Source organism: Chroicocephalus ridibundus, chromosome 3 (assembly GCF_963924245.1).
Source record: "Chroicocephalus ridibundus chromosome 3, bChrRid1.1, whole genome shotgun sequence".
Taxonomy (NCBI): domain Eukaryota; kingdom Metazoa; phylum Chordata; class Aves; order Charadriiformes; family Laridae; genus Chroicocephalus; species Chroicocephalus ridibundus.
In genome coordinates this window covers 54,502,017-54,526,766 of record NC_086286.1, presented here as the reverse complement: position 1 = coordinate 54,526,766, position 24,750 = coordinate 54,502,017, and the positions used below count along the sequence as shown (strand labels likewise).

Here is a 24,750-nt window from a genome sequence, read left to right as displayed (position 1 = left end):
TGGACTAAGCACAGTGTATGACTTGGCACCATATTTACAAACTCTCGGAAGTTTGTGATCTTCCAGCAGGTATTTGTGGGATCAGTCTGAATGGACTGAATGCTGGACGTTAACATTCAGTACCTTCCAACCCTTGTGGAGCTCGAATCCACATTCCTTTCTCCCCTACAAATGATAACCGCTGAGGCTGTAACTGATGCAAGGAAATGTTTTCAGTTGATGCTGTTGCAAATTGTGCAACTGAGATTCAGTGAAGTAGATAGTGGCTCCCAGGAATTCCACTTCTCAGGTCACAGGAGTGAATACATGCACATTCCATGAAAGAAAATCAAAGTCATCCAAGGCATGGAAGAAGTCCCAACTTCTTCATCCACCTGAGACCCTGAACACCGGGATTCAAATCCTCTCTCTCAATTTAATGAAAGCTGGGTGAAAAAGAATTCCTCTATTTATTTTTAGAAGCACTCAAGTTGCTACAAGTATCAATAGTTGTTACAGACAAGTAAGCAAAGAGAAATTTGGGTTCTACATAAAATGACATATTTTTTGGTTTTGACAGGTAAAGAATATCCTTTAAATTAGTTTTGATCACAAGTACTTTTTCCTTTCTTTCTCAGCATTTTTTATCTCAGCTGTTGAACCAAAAAGAAATTACTTTTACTTGTCTAGTGCGCAGACAACAAGTTAAAAAGGGAGTAAGAAAGTAGAGGTGCTCGGCCTATGACAAGAACTCAAAAATGATAAAGTTCTGATAATCCAGGAGAGACAAAGCTGAGGAACTCATATGGATTTAAATTACCTCTGAAGTCAGGGAAGAAGGTGGTTAGGAGACACTCAAAGCAGATATAGCATGAAGAGAAAAGAGAGACACATCAACAGTCACATGAAATTGCAAGACTGTAAAACTTGTTGTGTAGTTCTAGCCATAAAAAAAAGGTGGTGTAAATGCAGTAGCTCACTTTTAGAGAGAGAGTGATGGGAAGGTGATGACAAATGCAACAGGTGAGCCAAATCAGATGGACAGAAATCAGATATTAGACGGAAAAGTGGAAGAAACTGAGAGATGCATGTAGGTATCACTCACACTGAGTAGTAGCTGGATCTAGGGGACTAGGTGGGAAAGCACAGATCTGCAAGGCAGTATACTGGTAAAGATACATATCTGAGAATACTAACAAAATAGCATAGTAATTATGAACTGGAGAAATTATTCAGTGAAAATCTATTCTTTTTTTTTTTAACTGCATGTGAATTATCGAGAGGTATCTTGTATTTTTTCCAGGTGTAGTTATCAAAAAATCTTGATCCACAAATACTTCAGAAGCACTTTGTTGATCATATTTGACAGTTTCCTGCACTAAATTCCGCTTATTAATTAGAATTGTCACATGACATTACTTTTGCTTGAATGGGTAAATATCTATTGGTTTAAAACTGACTTTATATTAACGTTCTGTAGCATATACTTAAAAAACATTCCTCTAGCAAGTATTGCAAGCAAAAAAATATTCGAAGGACTTTCCCCTTGCCATACACACATATTGTATACAAATTCCTTTAAAACCTCAATTAATGTTAAATGATTTCTGTCCACACTGTGTTCTTTTAATACTAGGTTTCCATATCTCCTGAAGTTACAGCTCACAGCAAAACCTAGCACAAGTCCACACCACCTTTGGACAGCATGGGGATGTGCGTCTGCAGATTTTCAAAACAGGGTATTCCTTTGCATACTTTGCATAAGTTTTCCCCAATGGGCAAGGAAATGGGGGCACGGGGGGGAAGTAAGAAAAAGAGTGCCCCATTCAGGCTTGCTCTGATTCCAGGGATATAAACGCCCACATGATTTCTAAAGAAAAAGTGAGCAGGGATATGACTTGCAGTAGCAGCTGATAGGAGCGATCTGTTAAAATTGATCATTCCCCTGTCAAAACATCAAGCAACTGGCCAATACATTCTGCAAAGTTGTCACAGCAGATGATATAGCAGAGAAGCGCAGCTACACATTACTTACCAGCTTCTGTTCCGGCCACTAGCGTGTCTCATCTGCTTCATCTGCGCTGTGACCTGTTGGGGGCACTCAGGTATAGCAGCAGATTGCATGCATTTGCGTTATTTGTTTTCCCTTCCAGCCTTCAGATGTAGCTGCTATTTTATTCATGAATCTCAATATTCCATTTAAACAATTAAACAAGATTTTTTTTATCACTTCGGGGAGAAGAGGGAAGTTTCTCAGAGAGTCATTAGGGAGACTCCATAACAGTTCACTGCAAGTCATCTTGCTTTGTTGATATATTGTAGTGTTTAGGTCTGAATTAAAGTGTTCTCTCTGCTGTCTCTGGCACTGGCTTGTTGAATTACCTGCCTTCCACTGTACTTGGACAGAGCCCATATTTACTGCATCTTTAACATATTTTTGTAAGCAGCTTGTACTATCACCACTTGTAGAACCATTTGCATTTACTTGCAGACAGCCAGCCTGACAGGGCAAATTGCTACTGCAGGAGACTAATTTTCTTATATTGTGCTAATTTTCAATAGCTTCCCAGTTAGTAAATCTTTCATCCCAGTCCTGAGTGTATCTCAGGTACCTGTGAAGGGAAGCAGTTAGCCAGCAGGTTGGACTGCATCCATTATGCTCAGGGAAAATAATGGATTATGAACAGTGAGATCAAATTGCAAGAAAAGGCTCAACAGTGCTAAGGAAAGTTAGAAAGCTTCAGGTTTTGCCCTTCCTGGGGCTGTGTGTCCAGGACACTCTTTTTGCCTTGCACAGACCTTTGCACACTGGGAGAGCCTGTGAAAAGGAGGTCCAAAACAAACCAGTCAAAGCTGCCTTTGTAGATTTTTCTAGGTCAGACTCTCTGGCACCTTCTCAAAGGGTCAAGTATCAAGTGGGGTGGCAATCTGTTGCTAAATGTATTTGTACTGCATATTAAGCCAATCGCTCTGGAAGCTGATTTTATGTGGTAAGTTAGGTACCCACAATCCATCATGTACTAGGGAAGCTTGTACTCTTCTGTTTTACTACACAGACTATGAGCACCTCTTTCCATAAAGTCTAAAAACAAATCCCTCTTTAAAAACTAACTTATTGCCACTAACTAAACCTTAAAAGACAGACTTTTCAGCTAAGATGAATTTTCCATAATGTACATTCCTGATGGAATAGAAGGCACGGGATTTTTACATGTCCAGGAGACTACCGAGAAGTTTGACTATTTGGGCAACTGTTTTACCCTTATAGAACTCCTTTTAGGAAATATTAATGAGCAGCTCTTCATGCTTCAAGTTAAACACGAAGCCTTTTTTCCTCAGCATTAGTTTTCCTTCAATGCTTACATTTAGATAAAGAAATATTTCATATGGATAGACAGATAGACAGGCAAACACATGTTTTCGAGTGGTGTGATCCTGCAAGCTGCTCAAAATCTTTCCCTCTTAATGACGTCAACAAAAATTATATACGGTCAGCATTTACAGGAAACAAATACTCGATGAACAAAAGGTAGAGACCAGGGTTTTGTATTAGGAACAGTTGCTTGATTTTTATTTGACTGAAATTTGTTTGATAAAGGTAAAAGAGTTAAAAGAGTAAGCAGACTTCACTAAGGCATCTGTATTGCTGCCGTGTGGCATTTTAATTAAGTATCTAGAGTGATACAAAATTAACATGCCATATATTAAGAGGACGAAAACTTAGCTATCTGGCATGTCTAAAATATAATTGTAAATGAGCAATCATTTGTGTGTTTCCAGGTGTGTTTCCAAAAATGTCCCAAAGGTATTGATTCTTGACCTTTCACTACCTAAAATTTTTATCAATAACTTGGAAGAAAACCAAGAACATAGAACATTAGTGATAAAACTCGTAACAGTTTGAGAAGAGGAAGTAATGAACATGTAACATGGATGATTTATGCTACAGGGGTATCTGAACTGTTGGTAAACTGGGATTGAGCAAACAACTTTTCAGCACAGTCACATGTAAAGTTATTTTTCTAGAAACAAACTATAACCCACAACTGCAGAATGGGATTTCTGTCTGGGAAGAAGTCTGATGGATTGTGAGCTGAATCTGAGCTGTGTCCATCCATATCCAAAAGCACTAAGGCACCTCTTAGATGAAAAAATAGAAATCTGTAGAAGGGAAAATATATTCCTTATTGAACAGCCACTGATTTAGCTGGAACGCACAAATTCCAGTGGGAATGTCCACTTCAAACTGAAAGATTCCTTCATTCAGTCTTAAACATATCTAGTTGACAGTCTGACTAACAAGCAGACTCCCTTTTGCTCTACATGCATTTCCTAAGTCCTGTTTCAGGGGTGTGGTGGCTTTTGCTGAGATGCATTCATAGGTTGAAGTAATTTTTTATTATGATGATCACCTACTGCCTTGTGACAGGACAAAGAGAATTGGAAATGTAAAGGATCTGGACACTGAGGAATGGGAGATATGCAATGTAGGGAGCATACTGGTGCTGGTAGAGTGGTGGAAAGAAAAGAGTCTGGGAATTTTTGTCTTTCACTACTGAAAGGTATAATAGGATTGAATGTCTGCAAGTGATTTGTAAACAAAGAATGGATGTTTTTCTAGGCAATATACTCCAGTTTAAACAAGAATTAATCCAAGAAGGTCATGTAATGTGTATTCTAAAGGAGATCAGAAGAGATTATCACAATAGTCCATTCTGCTTTTATAATCTGTCCTTAAATACATAAGCATTTAAAAAATAAATCAAGATTGGACATGAAGCAGTAACATGCCCCTATTATTCTTTGACTGTTGCTTGGAGTGGAAGAAAATATATGTTGGTTGATAATGCTGATATTGTAAACAATATGAATAAAAGTGTTATAATTAATTATGATTTTTCTTATCAAGTATGCATGATAACAGAAAAAGACACACTGTAGATCCTTTTAGAAAGGATATATAACTAAATAAATATAAGAAATAAGTAGATACAAGCTCTTTAGGAAGGACAGGCAGGGTAGGAGGGGAGGACATGTTGCCCTCTAAATCAGTGACTAGCTAGAATCGATGGAGCTCCATATGGGGAAGGACGATGAGCTGGTTGAGAGTGTATGGGTTAAGATTAAAGGGAAGACAGGGGAAGGTGATGTTACAGTAGGGGTCTGCTACAGGCCACCTTACCAGCAGAGCCAAGCAGATGAGGCCCTCCATTGGCAGATAGAAGTGGCTTCCCATTCACAGGTCCTGGTCCTTGTGGGGGATTTCAACCACCCTGACATCTGCTGGAGGGACAAAGCAGCAAGGCACCAGCAATCCAGGATGTTCCTGGAATGCATTGATGACAATTTCCTCCTCCAAATGGTAGAGGAACCAATAAGAAAAGGTGCTATGCTGGACCTTGTTCTCACCAGCAGGGAAGGGCTGGTGACCAACGTGAGGCTCAGGGATAACCTTGGCTGCAGCGACCACAAAGCCATAGAATTTAAGATCCTCAGGGCAACGAGGAGGATGTATTCCAAGCTTACGACCCTGGACTTTAGGCATGCAGACTTTGATCGCTTCAGGGATCTCCTGGCAAAAGTGCCATGGGACAAAGCCTTAGAGGGAAGGGGGGCCCAGGACAGCTGGTTAGTATTCAAGGATCACCTTCTCCGTGTCCAGGAGCAAATTATACCGACAAAGACAAAGGCAGGAAGGAATGCTAGGAGACCTGCCTGGATGAACAAGGAGCTCCTGGACACACTGTCACACAAAAAGAATCTTTACAAGCAGTGGAAGAAAGGACAGCTGGAATGGGGGGCATAAAAGGAAGCTGTCCAAGCAGCAAGAGACCTGGTGAGAAAAGCTAAAGCTCAGTTAGAATTAAATCTAGCCAGGGAGATCAAGGGAAACAGCAAAAATTTCTATAGGTATATAAATGGTAAGAAGAAGACTAGGGAAGGTGTGGGCCCCCTCAGAAAGGAAATGGGGGAGCTGGTGACAAGTGGTATGGAGAAGGCCGAGGTTCTCAATGACTTCTTTTCCTCAGTCTTCACTGGCAAGGGCTCCAGCCACACCCCCGGAGTCACAGAAGACAATGGCAGGGGTTGGAAAGAACTGCCCATCGTAAGTGAAGATCAGGTTCGTGACCATCTGATGAACCTGAAAGTGAACAAGTCCATGGGACCCGATGAGATACACCCACAGGTACTGAGGGGACTGGCGGATGAGGTTGCTAAACCACTCTCTATTATATTCCAAAAGTCATTGCAGTCTAGTCAAGTCCCCACTGACTGGAAAAGAGGAAACACAATCCCCATTTTCAAAAAGGGAAAGAAGGAGGAACCAGGGAACTATAGGCCAGTCAGTCTCACCTCCATGCCTGGTAAGATTATGGAGCAGATCCTCCTGGAGGCACTGCTGAGGCAGAAGAATAACAAAGAGGTGATTGGGTACAATCAACACGGCTTCACCAAGGGCAAATTGTGCCTGACAAACCTGGTGGTCTTCTATGAGAAGGTCACGGCATCAATAGACAAGGGGAGAGAAACTGACATCATTTACCTGGACCTTTGACACTGTCCTGCATGACATCCTGGTCTCCAAGCTGATAAAATATGGGTTTCATGGACAATTCAGTGGATAAAGAACTGGCTTGACGGCCGCACCCAAAGAGTGGCTGTCAATGTGTCCATGTCCAAGTGGAGGCCAATGACAAGTGGAGTCCCTCAAGGATCTGTACTGGGACTGGTCTTGTTTAACATTTTTGTCAGCGACATGGACAGTGGCATTGAGTGCACCCTCAGCAAGTTTGCCGACGACACCAAGCTGTGTGGGGCAGCCGACATGCTGGAGGGAAGGGATGCCATCCAGAGGGACCTTGACAGGCTGGAGAGGTGGGCCCATGCCAACCTCATGAAGTTCAACAAGACCAAGTGCAGTGTCCTCCATCTGGGTCGGGGCAATCCCAAGCACCGATATAGGCTGGGCAGTGACTGGCTTGAGAGCAGCCCTGAAGAAAAGGACTTGGGGGTGCTGGTAGACGAGAGGCTCAACATGAGCCGTCAGTGTGCACTAGCAGCCCAGAAAGCCAATCGTATCCTGGGCTGCATCAGGAGAAGCGTGGCCAGCAGGTCGAGGGAGGTGATTCTCCCCCTCTACTCCACTCTCGTGAGACCCCACCTGGAGTATTGCGTCCAGTTCTGGAGCCCCTACTACAAGAGAGATATGGACATGCTGGAACATGTCCAGAGAAGGGCCACGACAATGATCAGAGGGCTGGAGAACCTCTCCTGTGAGGACAGACTGAGGAAATTTGGGTTGTTCAGTCTGGAGAAAAGAAGGCTCCGAGGAGACCTTATTGTGGCCTACCAGTATCTTAAGGGGGCCTACAAGAAAGCTGGTGAGGGGCTTTTTAGGGTGTTGGGTAATGGTAGGACTAGAGGGAATGGACTAAAACTAGAGATGGGTTGATTCAGATTGGACGTTAGGAAGAAGTTCTTCACCATAAGGGTGGTGAGACACTGGAACAGGTTGCCCAGAGAGGTGGTGGAAGCCCCATCCCTGGAAGTGTTCAAGGCCAGGCTGGATGGGGCTTTGAGCAACCTGATCTAGTGGGAGATGTCCCTGCCCATGGCAGGGGGGTTGGAACTGAATGGTCTTTAAGGACCCTTCCAACCCTGACAATTCTATGATTCAGGACTTTGCCTGAAATTCCTGCCTGTCTTCATTTACCTTGGTTTTCGACTAACTTCTCCCTAACTGTCAATGTGGGTGGTAACTTCAAGAGTTACTGTGGTCACCAGCAGACTCCTGATAACACTGCTTTTGTAGGGAGAGAATACAATTGCAATATTTGTTATACTTGTACGGGCTTATGGAATAATTCAAGCGTCATGGCAATGTTCGCTTCTTGCAAAGAAAGACATTAGTTAATACCATAATGATAACCTGTTATTCAAATAACCTGTTAGTATAGCCAGCTTCAGAGAAAGGCGAATGTTTATAGGTCAGACCCATTCTGCAAAACAACTTTCCATCTGCGTAGTTTTATGCTCCTAATGCATGACAACAAAAATTTCTCATCTGTTTAAGTGCATTCAATACAAAGAGGAGTAATTTCATAACGAAAGCCTGAAAGGATACCAAAAATATTCCAAGTGACAAAAATACTGGTTTTATTTGATTAGTGAGGCTTTCCTTATCAAAGTCCTCTACTCTTTTCAAGGCTTCTCTTACTAGTGGACAGAAACTAATTATCTATTCATTTATGGGTCCTTGTGGTTTACATCATTAACACTTCTGGAGTTTGTATATGATCATATAACTTAATACTCTCTCAGTGCAAAGGTGTAAGGGTAGCCGAGTGGAACAAAGAAAGTATTAAGATTACATAAACAATCTTAAATCTGACATTTCCTAATGTCTGAATTCTTCATTTGCACTCTTCTAGCTTTCATTTTTATATGTACCACATCCTTGTCTAAAAACCAAACAGGAAAAAAAAAGAAAGTCCATCAATTAAATCAATTAAATCAATTAAATCAATTAAATTCTATTGCTCTGCCAGTGGCCATTAGCAAGGCTGAGGTCTACAACTCAATCCTCAGAGCCAGTGGCGCTATCAAGGTCTGTCCAGTTCAACCCTCTCGCTCATACTTGCAGTCTCTTGGTTTAGCTGTTCCCTACTTTTCCTTCAAATCTCTCCTTTTCTCCCAATCCTCCTACTCTGCTTAGCTTCACCTCTTCGTGCAGCTCATTAAGTACAGCTCTTACTTTATTTACCAGTTTCTTTAGCAAATTTCCATATTTGGTCATTTCCTTCCTGTCCTTGGTCCCAGTTCCTTGTCAGACCTTTATCCCTACCATTCCGGTTTCTACTCCTACCCTCTTTCACCAGCCATCCCCATCTCTCCAGTGTCCCCAGGCTTATTCTCACTCTGCCCTCCATTTGTCAGCTGTCTCTTGGGCCCACCAGTCCTGGGCATAATTTCTTTTATTTTCCCTTCCTAAATTCTCAATATTACCAGATTCCTGCTTCCAGTATCTCATTCTGTCTTTTTTTTTTTCCTGTTTCTGTCAGACAAACCCTCCCACACTCCCCTTCATGCTGACTTCTTGCTGAGGAAAAGCTGAGTCCCTGAGGAATTGAGCTTTTGACTTTCTATAACAACTGAAGTTGGGGGCTGGTGGAGGAAAACTGGAAGTCTAGAAAATGTATCAGCAGCCTTAACTGTAATAAAAAAAAAAGGAGAGTGACAGGGAAAGGAGAAGCAAAAGGGTGTTCTTGACAATATGATCTAAAAACTAAGAAGCCAGACTTTGAATTAACATTTCAGGAGCTACTCCAGCCTCTGTCACAGCCCTCATATAACCTTGTGCAAGTCCCTTGGTGCCAGGTTCATTAAAAGATGCAGAGATTCTCATGTACAACACACTAATGCTGAGCTTTCAGGCCCTCTGTCCCTAGTACCTTCAACTCTATGTCAGGCAGTTAGGCTTTATAACCAGTTCATTAGGAGAGATACTTCAGAGACAAAGACAACTTGAACTTCAGGAGCACTGAGCATTTGAAAATTCACCTTGTCGCTCAAAATTTGAGGCCATTTTCTCAATACCTCTGTACATTAATTTAATTATTGACAAAATAATAACTATGACCATGTTGTGAGTGCTGTAAAGCATACTTCACTTATGCTATCCTAAGATCCCTCTACAGAAATAATTTCCTGAGTACAAAGCACTGCTATAATAATGAATAAGAAACACACTTTTAAAAGAGAAAAAAGGCCACAAAAAGAGATGGATAATACCATGTGTAGCTGTAAGTATCAATCCCTTAGTCAGACTGTTTGTCTGTCTGCTGCTTTAGAGAGCCTGTTTACTGCTGTAGTGGAAAGCCGAAAAGCTGTGGCAGATAGCAGATGTGGCAATTAATAACCTGTCAAGGCTGATGGATAGAATGAAAAAAAATCTCACATATATCTCCTGTGTGTTTTTTCCCCCGCATTTCAGGTCATTTGGGGTCATAAGATACACTCTGCCTCCCTGGAGAGAGATGAAACTGTCTCATTAGCGTCTATCTTTCATGACATTAAGAGGCTGCCTTTGAGATGCTAACTCACCTGTTCTTCTCCCAGAATCCTGAAGTGATGAAGCTCTTTAATCAAGGAGTCTGGACAGCCAGCTGTTGGAAAGAAACAAAAATAGGTATTTTAGAACTTCCTGTCAGTGTAGTTTCAGCATAAGATACATAGATGGAGAGAGGATGGAATATACAGATTACCTTAGATAAAGATTAGAAAGATTAGCCATGGTTCTGCAGGCACCAGAAAGCTGAAAACCATCTATCAAATAATCCTTCCACATTTCTGAGCATGCTACCTGGAATGCTTAGAAAGGTTATTTTCCGAATATTTTATCCCTTTCCCCAAAGGACTACAAAGGCAAGATGAAAAGGGCAGCACTGTCTGCCAGATACCACCAGCCCCTTAGTGTAATCCAAGAAGCCTGTTAAAAGAGGATCTCACATCAAAACCTTGGAGCTGCCCAACGCTGCATTTTGATTCACACACCAGGTTTGGACACATTTCTAAGCACAATACAGGTTTTCCCTAATTCCCTGAAGGATTTCATAGGCCCCAAAGATCACTTCAGTTTTGTTTGTTACAAATATAACCCATTTCGCAAATACGTAGTTGTCAACCACAGGTGTAATACACTAACCAACTATGCAGGCAGGGGAGCGATTTGCCAGAACTCTGCAATCAGATTAACGTTCAGTTGCTACAGACTTTCACATCGGTACCAGCCAGTAAGAAAGAATATGTCTTGCTAGATGCCGTGCACTTTACTGACCTGCGATTACCTTCCTGGTGATGAAATCCAAGGCTGCTACTGACTTTTGTACACTACTAGACTTATTTCTGGCAAGTGCAGACTGTGAAAGCAATCTGGGCTTTATTCTTCTCTACCATAAATTGAAGCATCTGCTTGTGAACAGAGAAAATTCCTTAAAAGGAATTAAGAGCATACTTCTCCCCAGAACATAGGAGGAACTACGATTTTTATCAAGCTGCTTTTCCGCTGATGCAACTACAAATAGTTACCTCTCACTCTTAATGACTGCTATTAAAAGGATGCAAATGAATTTAGAGACAGTTGTCAGGAAATCTTCGTCAGCGCTGCAGCTTCAATCAAAGCCAATGAGACATGGCCTACACTCACGACTTCTCTTGGCATAGCTGTCTTAGGGATACAAAGGTAAAAGCTTGCATACTTGCAAGCAACGCAACTAAAAAAGGCAAAAACCCTACTATACACACAATTATACTAGTACAAGTCTTCTACTGGTATAACTTTTTCTATTTAGGGAACTGATTTAAATGATATTCAAATCATCTTCTTGCTGGTAAATGCTTTATCTCCATTCAGAGGAGGTACAGGTGGAGAATGCGCTACCAAAACAACTTCATCAGCAAACCCTTTTAAAGGTAGCCAAGGTTTAAGAAGGCCTAGGTTTAATAATATGGTAAGAAATACCTATTAATGGCTTGTCTCTTATTAAATATTAGTGTTTCCTCTCATTTAATAAAACTCATGATTTTCTTATAGGCTTCGGTACACCCCCCTCTTCCCTCCTCTTGCACCCAAGGATATTCATGTATCTGAATGTGGGGTTTTAGCTCTGAGCTATTTTTTCTTAATGGGTTTTTACTCTCCTCAACTTCTAAGAGCATAACCCCTGTACCACCTTTAGTTTTCTCTCCTCATTTCCACCATGCTTAGGCTCTCACTGTTAATTATTCTGTATCTTGTTCTCAATGCACTTAAAGTTGTCCTTACTACTTCCACCACAGAATCACTGCTATGCAGCATTTTTCTGTCCATTTTCCATTTTTTCCAATTTCCATTGTCCATTTTCACTGGGATTTACATCTCTTGCCTTCTAGCTCATCCAAACCCTAAATGTATCAACTCTGTCTCACTAACTTCTTGACCTGAGACCTGACTTGTGTTCCAGACCTGTTGACTTCTCTGTGTTTCAGATCAGAACTCACTCTGTAAAACACGGTTCCTCTTTCTTATCGCAAGCCCTTATATAATTATTATTTTTTTTCCGCATGTAATTTTCCTTGAAAATATAGAACCATGGAAGCATAGAATAATTTGGGTTGGAAGGGCCCTTTAAAGGTGATCTAGTCCAACCTCCCTGCAATGACCAAGGACATCGTCAACCAGATCAGGTTGCTCAGAGCCTCATCCAGCCTGACCTTGAATGTCTCCAGGGTTGGCTCATCTGCCACCTCTCTGGGCAACATGTTCCAGTGTTTCACCACGTTCACTGTAAAAAATCTCTGCATTAATTGTACACTGCTCTTGGAATTTCTAACTGTAGAGGATAATTATGATTTCATGTAATACTGTATGTTAATCTTTGGCAGATGTTAGCTTTGTAACGCCAACTAAACTGCTTTCTGCTTGTCTCTGCTTTTTGCAGTCTTTACAGCTTCTTCTTTAACCAATCATTTCTTTCTTCCCTCTTATCCTTTACAATTTATTATTCACTAAATCCCTTAAGATGGAGAAGTTTCCTTTTTCTTGCCTAGCAAGAACTTTTTCCATTCTCCTTAAAATCGTATTTCCTGAATGTCTATTTCTCCCAGAAATCCATCCCATTCTGCCCTCATGCATAATTTATATAATTTCCCTTATGTAAACTGCTTACATGCATCCTCTCTTTCTTCCATGTTAGACACTATAAACACCTTGGAACGAAGGATCTTTGTTTGTAAAAAGATGTATAGAAGTATGAAGATATATATAGACATTATTATGATGATGATATAATATATAATTACAATATAAACACTTTTATGTTTAATTGTTACTAGTTGTCCACTGCTGCATTCTATTCCCAATGCACTATTTTGTATAGTCTATTTTTCAGAGACTTGCCCAATCTAGTTTTCAATATTTTCATAGTCCACACTTTCACTTGCAAGTTGATTATGCAAGAGATCCTGAAGTTCGTAGCAAAGAAGGAGAGAGCGCTTAAAAACCATGTCACTGTTGGCATGATGCTTTCCAGCAATGACTTCAGAAATGTCAAATACATGCAATATTAACACATTAGCAGTCTACTGTCTGTAAGAAGGTCCTTTAGATTTTAACACTGCAGAAGCAATAACTTGAGGGAACAATGGAAATTATTGTTATCAAACAATAATTTGAGGGAAACATGGAACTAAAGAAGAAACATGGAAAACAAAAAAAAAAGAAGTAAGATCAAAACATCATTCTTTCTTTTTTTGGATATTTCTGGATGTATTTCTGGTATTTCCTATTTCTACTTTAATTTCTTCTGTTCTGTAAATGAACCTTTGTAAAACATGCTCCAATGCTGTGACCCATTTTTACCAAATGTCTGGGAGTTTTGCAAAAGTGTTGGATGATGTTAAATTCCTGCACTGTGACTAGAGGCAAAGGCTATAGACAAATAACCATTCCATAAATAAAAGAAAAGCGATTAAAAAATACCTACTCTGCTGAAAAGCATTGAGAACTATGTGTTCCATAAAACCACTCATATATCCATCAGCATATTCATGTATATGCAAACACACATGGTGACTTGAAAATTATTACAAGTTAAGCACAGCACCCAGTGGGTTCACTGGCAAACTGTGCACACCAAAGGTTAAAAGAAAAATGTATTTTCTAAGTCTCTGATGTGCAATTAGCGTGTGCCACATGAAATTTAGATTTCTGCTATTTTGTGTAGAATGCTTTGAGGATTAGTTTTTATGCCCTCTGTAGTACAGAAACCCTTATAATCAGTGGTCTCAACAATTACTGAAACTTTCTGTTTCCTTCTTGCCAATTATTACTTGAAAAAGTACACGCATCCATGAAATTTCCACAGACATAAACATAACCACAGGAATATTAAATAAATCAATCAATAACAATTACACATAAGACTGTTAAAAGGAAATGATGCAAAAGCATGGACAATTGCCTTTAATCAGAAGCCAAAACTCAGGATTGAGGACATCTGCAGACTGATAAAATGGCAGCTAAATTGTTTATTAGTTCCCTCTTTCAACTCAGATTCAAACCTATGTGTTTCATATGTTCTCAGCTACAATGACTGTTACAGGTTTTTGCTAACTGTAAAGGCAGAGCAAGATGTAACAAACGTAAAATTGGTGCAAATCGTTAGTATTTTTATACCACTTTTTCATCTGACATAACTCCATTGACCTCGAAGTAATAAGACCCATAAAAGTAATGTGATATCTTAGGCATGAGCCTGAGCCTAAGCAGAAAACTAAGTTATGAAGGGATGATACCCAATTCACAGCACCAGCAGCTTTATAAACTCATCACAAGCAATTTCTTTGCTCTATTTAAGCATTTATTACTTAAATTGAATTTAAGCATATTATTTCCTTCTAAATACTCCACCATACCCACGACTATTTGTTTGAATAATTTTGTTGTTGGTTGATTCTCATATCGCTTTATTACTTAACTCCAAATACGGCACTTGTGAATGAAAGGTACATTCAAAGTTACAGAAATTTGCAACTGTAAATTTACAATTTACATTGTGATATTCTCTTCATAAAGATATAAAGGCATTTTTAATCTGTTCATATAAGTATACGTATCTCCAAGGGAAAAATAAAGATGGAAAATTTAGGAAGGACAGATTAATGCCTCCTAATATCATAAATCCCCTGATTTCAACTGGTCTAAACACACGCTTTCAGCTATACTTGTAATTAAACTATGATTCTAACTACTACCAATTTAATTACCCAGGTCTTCACATATTTTTCTCAGACAGAATTAGCTTCTGGTTTTGTTTTTGCTTTAAATTATCACTTTGTATGACATGTTCTCCAGTGAGGAGATGAAGGAAAAATTAAATCAACCCTTTAATATTGCATAAACTGGCAAAATGAAAGCAAAAAATGGCTACTGTTACAAATACAACCGACTGAGAACCAGCGCAAGTGCCAGGGCCCTGATGGCACCACCAGCCCCGACTGTCCCTGCCCGGCCCCTTGGGGCTCCCCCCAGCCCAGCACCCCACGTCAGCCCCCGGGGCCATCAGCCCCTGCCCCAGCGACACCACAGCAGGGCCGGTCTCCAGCTCCCCACAGCCCTGACTGGCCACTGGCCCCCACCAAGCCAGGCCCGCCCGCAGGCCCATGTTCAGGCCTGGCCTCAGCCTGTGCCCGTCCCCAGGAGGTGCCTGAAGCTGGGGCTGTCCTGGTGCCCCGGCTGCCTGCTCCTGGTTAGGGGTGGGACAGGCTCTGGCTGAATTTTAGCCTCAGAAAATCACAGAAAATCATACAACCTCTTCATTGACTGTAGTTACAAGCATACGTATCACTACTGCAGGATTGTGTGCTGCATCTTATCTTCTACCATATGCTTGTAGCATTATTTCCTGCTTTGCATTTTAAATTTCATCTTTCCCCAAATGGTACAGTGGGTGAGATTCAATTCCCCGAATTTAAGCATCTAAATATTGGCTATATGAGTCTAATATATTTAATTGCATGGTTTCTTCTTAGTCAATAGGAGGAAATACCTTCACAGGGTAATTCCCATTGTTTGAGACAAGCCCCCAGAAGGTATCCACTTAACTCCATTAACTGAGGAGTCTAAGGTGACTAGGCAAGATTTACACAAGTAACTTTCAGACTCTTAAGGTTAGAGGAGCTTAAGTTTACCCAACAGCTACAATCCCAATCATTTCTGCACATGCTTAACTTTGAGCATGTGAATTTTCCCATCATACTTAGTTCCATGCCAACTGAGCATTTACATTATGAACACAGTGTAATTTCCATCTCTCTCACTTAAAATTTATGTCTGCATCAACACTTGTTAATTCTGAAAAGTACATACCCTTTTGTGAGCTCTGAACAGAACCATGTAAGAATATCTATCAGTGTCCTTCAAAGGGTATCTTTCCACAGTGCTAATTGCTAAACCGAGCTTGCAACTGAAAAATGTTTCAAATACATGAGAATAACCACTTCATGCCTGGAAAATTAATGGATGTCTGTCTTTTTTTTCCTGACTGCACTGCATAGAGTTTTATTTGACTGAAGTACAGATAGGAAAAATGTTCCATATTAAAAAAAAAAAATTCTAAAAGCTTGGAAATGCAGCACTCTAATGGCAGTATTTGCAATATAGCAATGATTTTATCTATATTTTTATATATATATCTCATAGAATCACAGAATCACAGAATGGTTTGGGTTGGAAGGGACCTTAAAGATCATCTAGTTCCAACCCCCCTGCCGTGGGCAGGGACACCTCCCACTAGACCAGGCTGCTCAAAGCCCCATCCAGCCTGGCATTGAACACTACATATCTATCTATCTATCTATGCTAGTGTATGCTAGCCTGCCACACATGCACAGCAAGGGAAGGTGGCAAGGAAAGCTCAGAGGTGCTTGTTCCAGCGGGTGTCCATCCAGAGCACAGCCAGGCTAGCCCTGGCTAGCTACAGCCGGGACACAGCAGCTGTGACTCCGTACGCAAGGTACAAGTACTCAGCGAGGCACAACACAGCCCCACCAGCTCTGTTGAGTGAGCAGGACGGATGGGAAGAGCATGGCCCTGCACCGTGCCTGGTAATAACAGAGATGGTAACTTGGTGTCAAGAAAAGGGAGTCAGGTTAGACTTTCACACAAAACTTAACAGGTTTGAAATCCTGTAATCAGCGTGCATTTGTTTGTTATGTCATTTTCCCAGTCTCTTCCAACCTGTTCAACTAATTGGAATATTGGTGTAAAAAATAGACTTTGCTGCTGCCTGTGTCTCTTCCAGTGAAAAGCAATCCTGTGCTGGTGACAGTGCGGTCGCTCTTATGGGAACTGACAATGATTTCAAAGTATGAAGTGACTTCGCTCTGCTTGTGTTAATTAAATGTTTTGATGTTTTGGGTGACCTTTTCTCATTTTTGATGTTATGTGAGCATGAACAAAGACAAAACCAAGGAGAGTGTCTGGAATGCTTAAATATTTTATTTAAAAGAGAAAAAGATATTATGAAGAAGATCAAGTATGTAATTTACAGAATATAAGCACAGAAGCCTATCATTGGAATACTGTTTGTGCTTGTGTATTGTCAAAGATGTAGAAATGTTTTCTCACAGATCCCACAGAAGGGCATCATTATAACCATTTTCACAATTTATTTTACAATCTTCATGAGCAATACTTTCGTAAATAGTAAATTATTGAGGGGTTTTTTCTTTGTTGCTACCTAGATAATTTTCTAATGTAACCAAACTTAAAGCTTCGTCAAATTGTAGACCTGCACTGTGCTTACAGATATCATCCTTTGTATAAGAAAGATTTAATTTTTAAAGAAAGAAAGGTGATAAACTGTTATGTGAATAATTTGTCATCTCAAGTCCCAAGCCTTACATCTGCAGGGGATTCACATGGGCACACAACTTTATCTGGAAGACCAATTATTGCTAACTACCATTAATCATAAAATCACACATCAGACCCAAAACCTTCTCATGAAACCAGCTTGTAATCACTAAGTTTACCTTCTGATTTAGTATTAACAAAAGGCCTTATTTATCTGCCTTCTGAATTCTCAGTGCTACTCATGCATTTGAGCCACATTTGCAAACTGAAATTTTCTGACCCATGAACTCATACTTCTGCTTCCAACACCTATTTTGATGATCTGCTGTGATTGGAGTAGGTTCATCCATGGAACATTTTTCCCCAAGAAAGAAAACCAAATGGTGTTTTGTTCAACAGATGCACAGTGGTTATTCCCTTTCCTTACCTATAGGTATCAGAACTTTTCTCAGCAAGTCTAGTGTCTTAGCTATAGATCCATTTCAAAATGCTACAAGCAGCATTCACCCTGTTGGACAAACTAAAACATCTGATGATTTATTTTTTGTAAATATACCGCTGGCTGCAGTCAGCAGTATATTTACAGATTGGGAGACAACCCTTTAGTAACCAAATATCTTGTACTGTCCCCCTTACAATTGATGTAAAAAATAACATATCCAGTAAAAAAAAAAAAAAGAAAAAGAAAGTCAAGTAAAAAATTACATGGCGTTCTTGTACTCATGCCATTTTGATGACATCAGTTTCCAGATGATATTTTTCTGTATAGTAATTTAGATAAGTAGAAAGCAAGGTAAAAAAAATATATGCCTGAAAACAGATATATGAGAGTGTTTAAATAATATAGATTCCTTTGGGAAAACAATATAAAAGGAGATATTTTTAAAAGCAAGAATTATTGAATTCTGCCCTTTCAAAGGCAGCAGGCATGTAATTAGATTGCAAAGCTCAGCTCTGCAGTTGGACAATGCTAAACCAGAGAGCACGACAAGCGATGCTTGCATGTGGTTTATGTACCCAGAGGTCAACATGGTGAAGGTCTTTCCTGTAAGTCTTTAGAAGCCTCTCCAAAACTACAAATGCTTCAGCTCAAGCAAACTAGCATAGTTGCAATTAAGTCACTGGTGTTTACGCATGTTCATACTAGCAAAAAAATTGGCTATGTACACAAAATGTAATACTTTGTTAAAAAGACTGTGTGCCAATAAAAGATATATCAAGTGCCCCTTTTTGTAAAGCTTAATCTGCAATAAGAAATCTATTTGCTTTTTAAAAAAATTATTCAGAATTTAAATACCTTTTTCTCATGATTAATACCCCTGCCAAACAGTATTATGTTCATTTTCTTTTTTCTTGATTGGCTTCTGACAGCTGAAGGCAGTAAAAAGACCTACACATTTTTTTGCTATCAAAATGGCTGCTGAATCTAACATTCAAGAAAGTTTCATGAAAGCTTGATTGTCAGGACACAATACTTATCCTATTCTGACCAGTTACCAGAGATGTTAGTTGCCCAACTTTTTGTATGCACTTAATTTCAAAATCATCCAAAGACACAAAAAGTATTTTTACTCTCATGAAGTACTTGTGCAAAAATTCTGCAAAGGGACTGCAGTAAAGTTGGGAAAGGATCACATAAACGACTACTGGCAGCAGCTAGAGCATCTCAGATTAGAGAAAATTCTGCTGGCCTGGCTTTCTCACATTGCATACAACTCTGGCCTTCACTGTGCTGCTACTCACTGCTTATTTTAATGATGCTTTAAAGCCAAATGACTAGAAGTAATGAACCACGTTAGCCGTTTTCTACTAGGGTCTTTCTTTTAATCTTTACAACAGAAAATATCACCAGGAATACTGACCTGCCATTTCAGTTTAGCTTCCTTGCTTGCTTTTTGCATATTTAAACCAATATTTAAAACAGACTTGAACAAGTACTGCTTACTCACATCAGCATTCAAACCCTGAATTGTATTGAGATGCACAATGCCAGCTTGCCACTGCTTGTTATTTTTAGCAGTTTTACATATATGCTGCACTGCTATGTGACGAACTGTTGAAAGAGTCTGTCAGAGGGGCAGAATTTTCTAAAAAAAAATCAGTATCGCCCAAGAGACTAAGACTTCAGGGTCACCATGCAATAGTGCAAACATATCTGATTGTCTGTACCATCTGGTTGCTCAATATTCCAGTTTAAATTACAGGCATAAATTCATCATGCAATTCTCAGTAAAGTCAGTGAATACTAAACTCATGCAACAAAACAAAATCCGTGTTGTCTATCTATAATGAGAAATTGAACTATGACCTTTACTGCTTAAATACAGCAGCTCCACAAACAGAAATAAAAAGGAGATTCCCTTCATTCCACGTAAGTACTGACTTCTCTGAAATGAAAATAAATTTTACAGAAATAACATAATTTCTTTTTTTTTAATGCTTCTTAATTAACAGAAGTTACTCCTACAGTTTCTTCATAACATGAGAGACAGAAAATCAGCAAGTCTAAGCTAATATAACCAGGTGATTTTATTTTTTTTAGTTGAGATACAACAGAGCTGCTTTAAACTTCTTTTGGAAGACTCAACACCTTCTGCCATATAAATCTTGGTAGTGAAAATCTCATTGCAGGGATGTGGGCCGAAAGGAGATCTTCACGCTCAGTATACTAGGATTTTAGCTCAATCAGCTCAATTCATGAAAGGTTTTCTCATCTTTTATTCAAAAAGTACTTGAAATCGCTAAAGCAAACTCTGTTCTCTCAAATTCCCGCGTTCATGCTGGCACTGGCCTTTGATGATGATCAGCACCTTAGAGAAGGCAAGTGAGAGGTCAGGAGCTTTCAGCATGTGGTGGAGACTTTATAAAAGAGATTGTCTTCTCAGGGAAAATCTAACTATCCCTGAATAAAAGTCAATCCAAGGCAAAAATAACTATAGAAGAATTTCATTTGCCAGTTACTGAAGGGCAAGTCTTTAAAAGATTGTCACTTCTGAATACCAGAATTATGCAGGTGAAATACAAAAAATGCTAAAATGTTTCTAAGCTGAAATTAAACCAAAGTTCACACAGCCATTTCCCAGATGGTGCCTTGATAGCAGAAGTATATTGTAAAGCCCAAGTGTTGAGAATCAGTTTAGGAGAGTAAGTATTTCTTCTTTTTCCCCTTAAAAGTTGAATTAAGAAAACTGTCCTACTATAATTTTGGTAACGACAGATAGAAAGAACAGTTTCAGCAATTTGTAATTCATAAATTTCCATCTCACTCATATTTTATCAAATGAGGTTATTACAGAGACTATGTAACATGGAATATGTCATTGTACCCTCGAGAAAGATATGGACAGGTGCCAGAGAGCAAACACAGCTTTCCATCTCTTTAATTACAAAACTTGCGTTTAAGGTTATTAAAATGCAATTTTTAAAGGTTATTTTCTGTCCACCGCACAGGAAAATCAATATGCCAAGCTCAAAAAAAAAATCTGACAGAAACCCCAAGATGCACACATGTAGGTCTCGCTCGCTTACTCACACATGCTTAAGCATGCACAAAATTACTATTGGAGAAAGGAGAATGGCAAACAATATTCAGTGACCCAGAAACAGCAATGCTTTCCTTTCTACTTTTGCATTTCTTTTTTTCCTGGGATATGACGTCATTCTGTATAAACAGTATATAAAAATGGTATTCCTTTAATCTGTGCAGCATTTAGAAGACTTCAACATGTGCCTTTCACTGAGAGCTTAGACAAATATTTAAATTGCTACATAAATGACTCAGACTACAAGGCAAGCCCAGGCTACTCTAAAAATAAATGTTCATGGACAATAAACCCATCCAACCAAAAGAGAATTTTAAAAAGCCATGGAATATAATATGTCTCAGAGAATAGTACAGACATATCTAGATGAATGGCTGTGATTTTCTCTTTTTCATAGGGATTTTATGACAGAAAACCATTTCCAGAACACTAGAGAATGAAGCAATTGTCTAAAAGTGACCTGCACTCTCGTAATGGAGTTGAAATCTTAATTGTTACCTAATTCTAATATTTTTCTTCCTCCTTCGCAGCAGCAATACATGTATGCATATCTTATTGCTCTCTGTGAGAGAACATGGCAAAGTTCCACTTGTGAAATGAGGACGGTTTTGCATTTCACCTTAATCAGATCAAATTAGGGCAGGTGGTAACCCTGCAGGCAACATAATTATGAAAAATGCCTGTGTTCAATACAAACTGTCCTTCCAGTCTTGAGGTCTAATAGGACATCATAGTACAATCTTTTTACATTTTACTGGCAGCTCAGAGCACAGAAGCCCACAGAGGGGGGAACCACATACTGCTCTCATTTTTTGTCTGTGCAAATCCAGACAAATAATACATATGTTCTTCAATATTTACTCTAACATAAAAGGCAGAGTGTTCCTGGGAGTGCAAAAGCTGGTGTGGGATGAAAACTAAAGTTAAATACAGAAGAACAAGAAATTAAGTCACTCTCTAGTCGGGTCTAATTCTAATAACATTGTGTGAGACAGGCTAATCCTGCATTACAAACAGCGATTCGTGTTTCTACTATAAAAAAAACCTGACAGGCAGGCATAAATACCAGAGATCATGCTGTCTGTTCATCTAACAGAAAAGAATTGGAACGACCTAAGAGGTTCCCCAAAGATAGAGAGTTAAGGATTTTTCTGATTTTATATTGATATACTGGCCCTATTCTTGAACAGACCACTCGTGATGAATAGCTGGCAAAATACATTTGAAATAAGCTGAAAATTTAATGCAAAATTCTACTCTACATTAAAGGGATAATTCAGCCAGGTTCATTTAGAATATTACTCCTCTGAAGACACCCCAAGCACTACAATAACAAATGTTATATCAAAGATGCACTCAGCAACAAATGCAATATGAGTCTCTGTGAGGCGATTTTTCAGTATGTCAGAATTATAATATCACTCCATGGAAACAAATTAAGCAGCGCAAGCTCGGCTGTTGGGATCACTTTATTAGCAATGCAGTGTTTTCTCATAAAGAATGCTTTGCTTTGGATCTGTCAATGAACATCAAAGATGGTCTATCTGTTTTTATGGTGCACGACTTATTATTTGCCTGTGAAATAAACAAAACACTTTAACATCCGGCTCTTTTTCTGCAACACTTCAAAAAAATATATATTGAGAATAACAAAAAAAATCCTGATCATTTTTACTGTAGAGCTGAAGTCCAGTCCAGTGTGATTTTTTTTTTAATCAACAGGGATAAAGACATTAATCAGGAGGGATAAAACTGGTACACTAGTAGCAGCTAAGCAATACTGAACAATTTCTACCTGGTGGAGGAATTTCTATTTGTAAATACCCACAGATTTCTGCAAAATACTGAAAAATATTCTGCTCTGGTTAGTCATCATGCTGATACACAGATTGACTTAATTTTGTCCCTTGTGCATAAAAGAGAAAACACAGCCCTTGCTAGGTGGATAGGCCCTTTCGATGGGTCAGAGAAGGATGCTGCGCTTGCACTGTGGTCATAAATTTCCAAGGCTGTTACAATTTACCCCAAGCTCAGTGTCTGCACTGGACTAAGAACGCAGGGGAAAATGGATATGCTTTACTATGTACAGGGCAGGAGAGAACCCCCACAGCTCAGCATTATGCCATCAGACTCATCGGGACGCTGAAGTGAATTAGTGCAAGCAATTTCATGAGATTACGCTATCAATTTAGTACAGAACAGCTGCCACGCCACACTAGAGGATACTCCTTCTAGTCTTTACTTACACAGCCACAAATAACTTCTGAGTTAATCCAGAGCAACAGCATACATCTTTTATGTTTACTACCTTACACAGAGATATGCTATGCCTTGTAATTAGTTGGTCTTGTCTAACTTTTTTTTAAACTCACAATAATTCCATTATCAAAAGTCCAATATATCTTCATTAAATTATACACTCTCTATGACACTATTTCTTCTAATACTTGAATTACTTCCCATATCTAGAGCATGCACATTTTTTCCCTCAGCTACACTTTTTTTTTGTATTCTTTGAACAGTGCAGCGTTTCTAAACTGTGAACCTGAAGCCAGAATAGACAGGTATAGGAGAAAATCTCCAACCTTACTAACTGCATACAGAAAAGCCCACGGGGTGTAGAGTCCAACAGCAGAGGGCTGAGGGGGTGTACATGTATTGCTGTATCAATCATTTCTAATCAGGAAAAAAAAAAAGTCTTTTTGAAAATTTATAGCTAGTGGGATCCTAGAGTCACATAGCTTGGCACTATGAATGCTGATGCAGACACTAGAAATCAGGACTGGAACATCTCTGACCTTGACGCTAACACTTAAGTAGGCTGAAAAGACAAGCCAGAACTGGTGCCCTCCAGGAATCCCCGCTCCCACCCCCACACACAGTCTCGCCCTTGCCCAGCAACAGAGAGACAGAGCTCAGGCACAAGTCTCCTCTGTTTTTTCTTTCCTTTTGCAAAATGGAAAGTCAAGTTATTGAAACTAACCATAAGGTTCAGCTTTTTTTTTTCCTCATGTCGTTAAAATGCTCACTTGACTTCGCTTCATTTCAGTAGATCACTGAGTTGCAGTTGTAAAAAATAACAACACTAGGTCTCACCGCGTGTACACTTACCTTTTGACACCGTGTTAACTATTTTTTCTGTAGAGTACTTCTAGGCAGTCATTTATATGTTAAGTACTGAACTCTGTATCACTTCTGCCTTTCAATATTACATTGCTTGCTATGTATTTTCCACTTGTGTCTGTTATATCATGGATCAGAAATTCATTCCTTCTACTTCTGTCTGGCTCCAGAATACCATCATGCATGAAATTTCAGAGATGCTTTTTTTCCTGACTGAGAATTATTGGATATACAGCTATAAAAGCATACATAAAAGCTAAAAGCCCTTAGAATTATTTGGAGGGGAAACAAAACATCCCCTAAGCATCAAATTGGTTGGAAATTCTTCATACTGCTTTTCTGTACCAATTCCTGCAGGATTTGCTGTCTATTGTAGCTTAGCTCCTGTCTGCTTCAGGAAAAAGATCGTGAATTGTGATAAATGATTCTGTATGGTATGATTTAGACTCAGGCTACAGAAAACTGTATCTAATGAGATTATCTGATTCTTTTTTAAGGATCAATAATTTATTTATAGGCAGGGGCCTCGAAGGTTAATTTCTAGTGCTTTACTCACCAAGCTATCCAGCGCCCAAATGACTTGTAGGAGACATACAATCAGAACTGGCTAATCCACGTCAGCTTGTTTAAAAAAATTGTCAGATTAACAAATCAATGATACTTACACACTACAAAATTGGTTTCCACTTAAAAGCTGACTGGATTTACACA

The 24,750-nt window shown here is 39.4% G+C and overlaps 1 protein-coding gene across 2 annotated transcripts in view; it reads right to left on the bottom strand.

The window, feature by feature from the left end:
* Positions 1–24,750, bottom strand: part of PRKN (parkin RBR E3 ubiquitin protein ligase) — a 786,713-nt gene that overhangs the window by 134,974 nt on the left and 626,989 nt on the right. For both annotated transcript variants that reach the window (XM_063329189.1, XM_063329188.1), the window contains exon 8: positions 10,084–10,145. In XM_063329189.1, the coding sequence (XP_063185259.1) occupies positions 10,084–10,145 (62 nt within the window). The remainder of the gene's footprint in view (positions 1–10,083; positions 10,146–24,750) is intronic.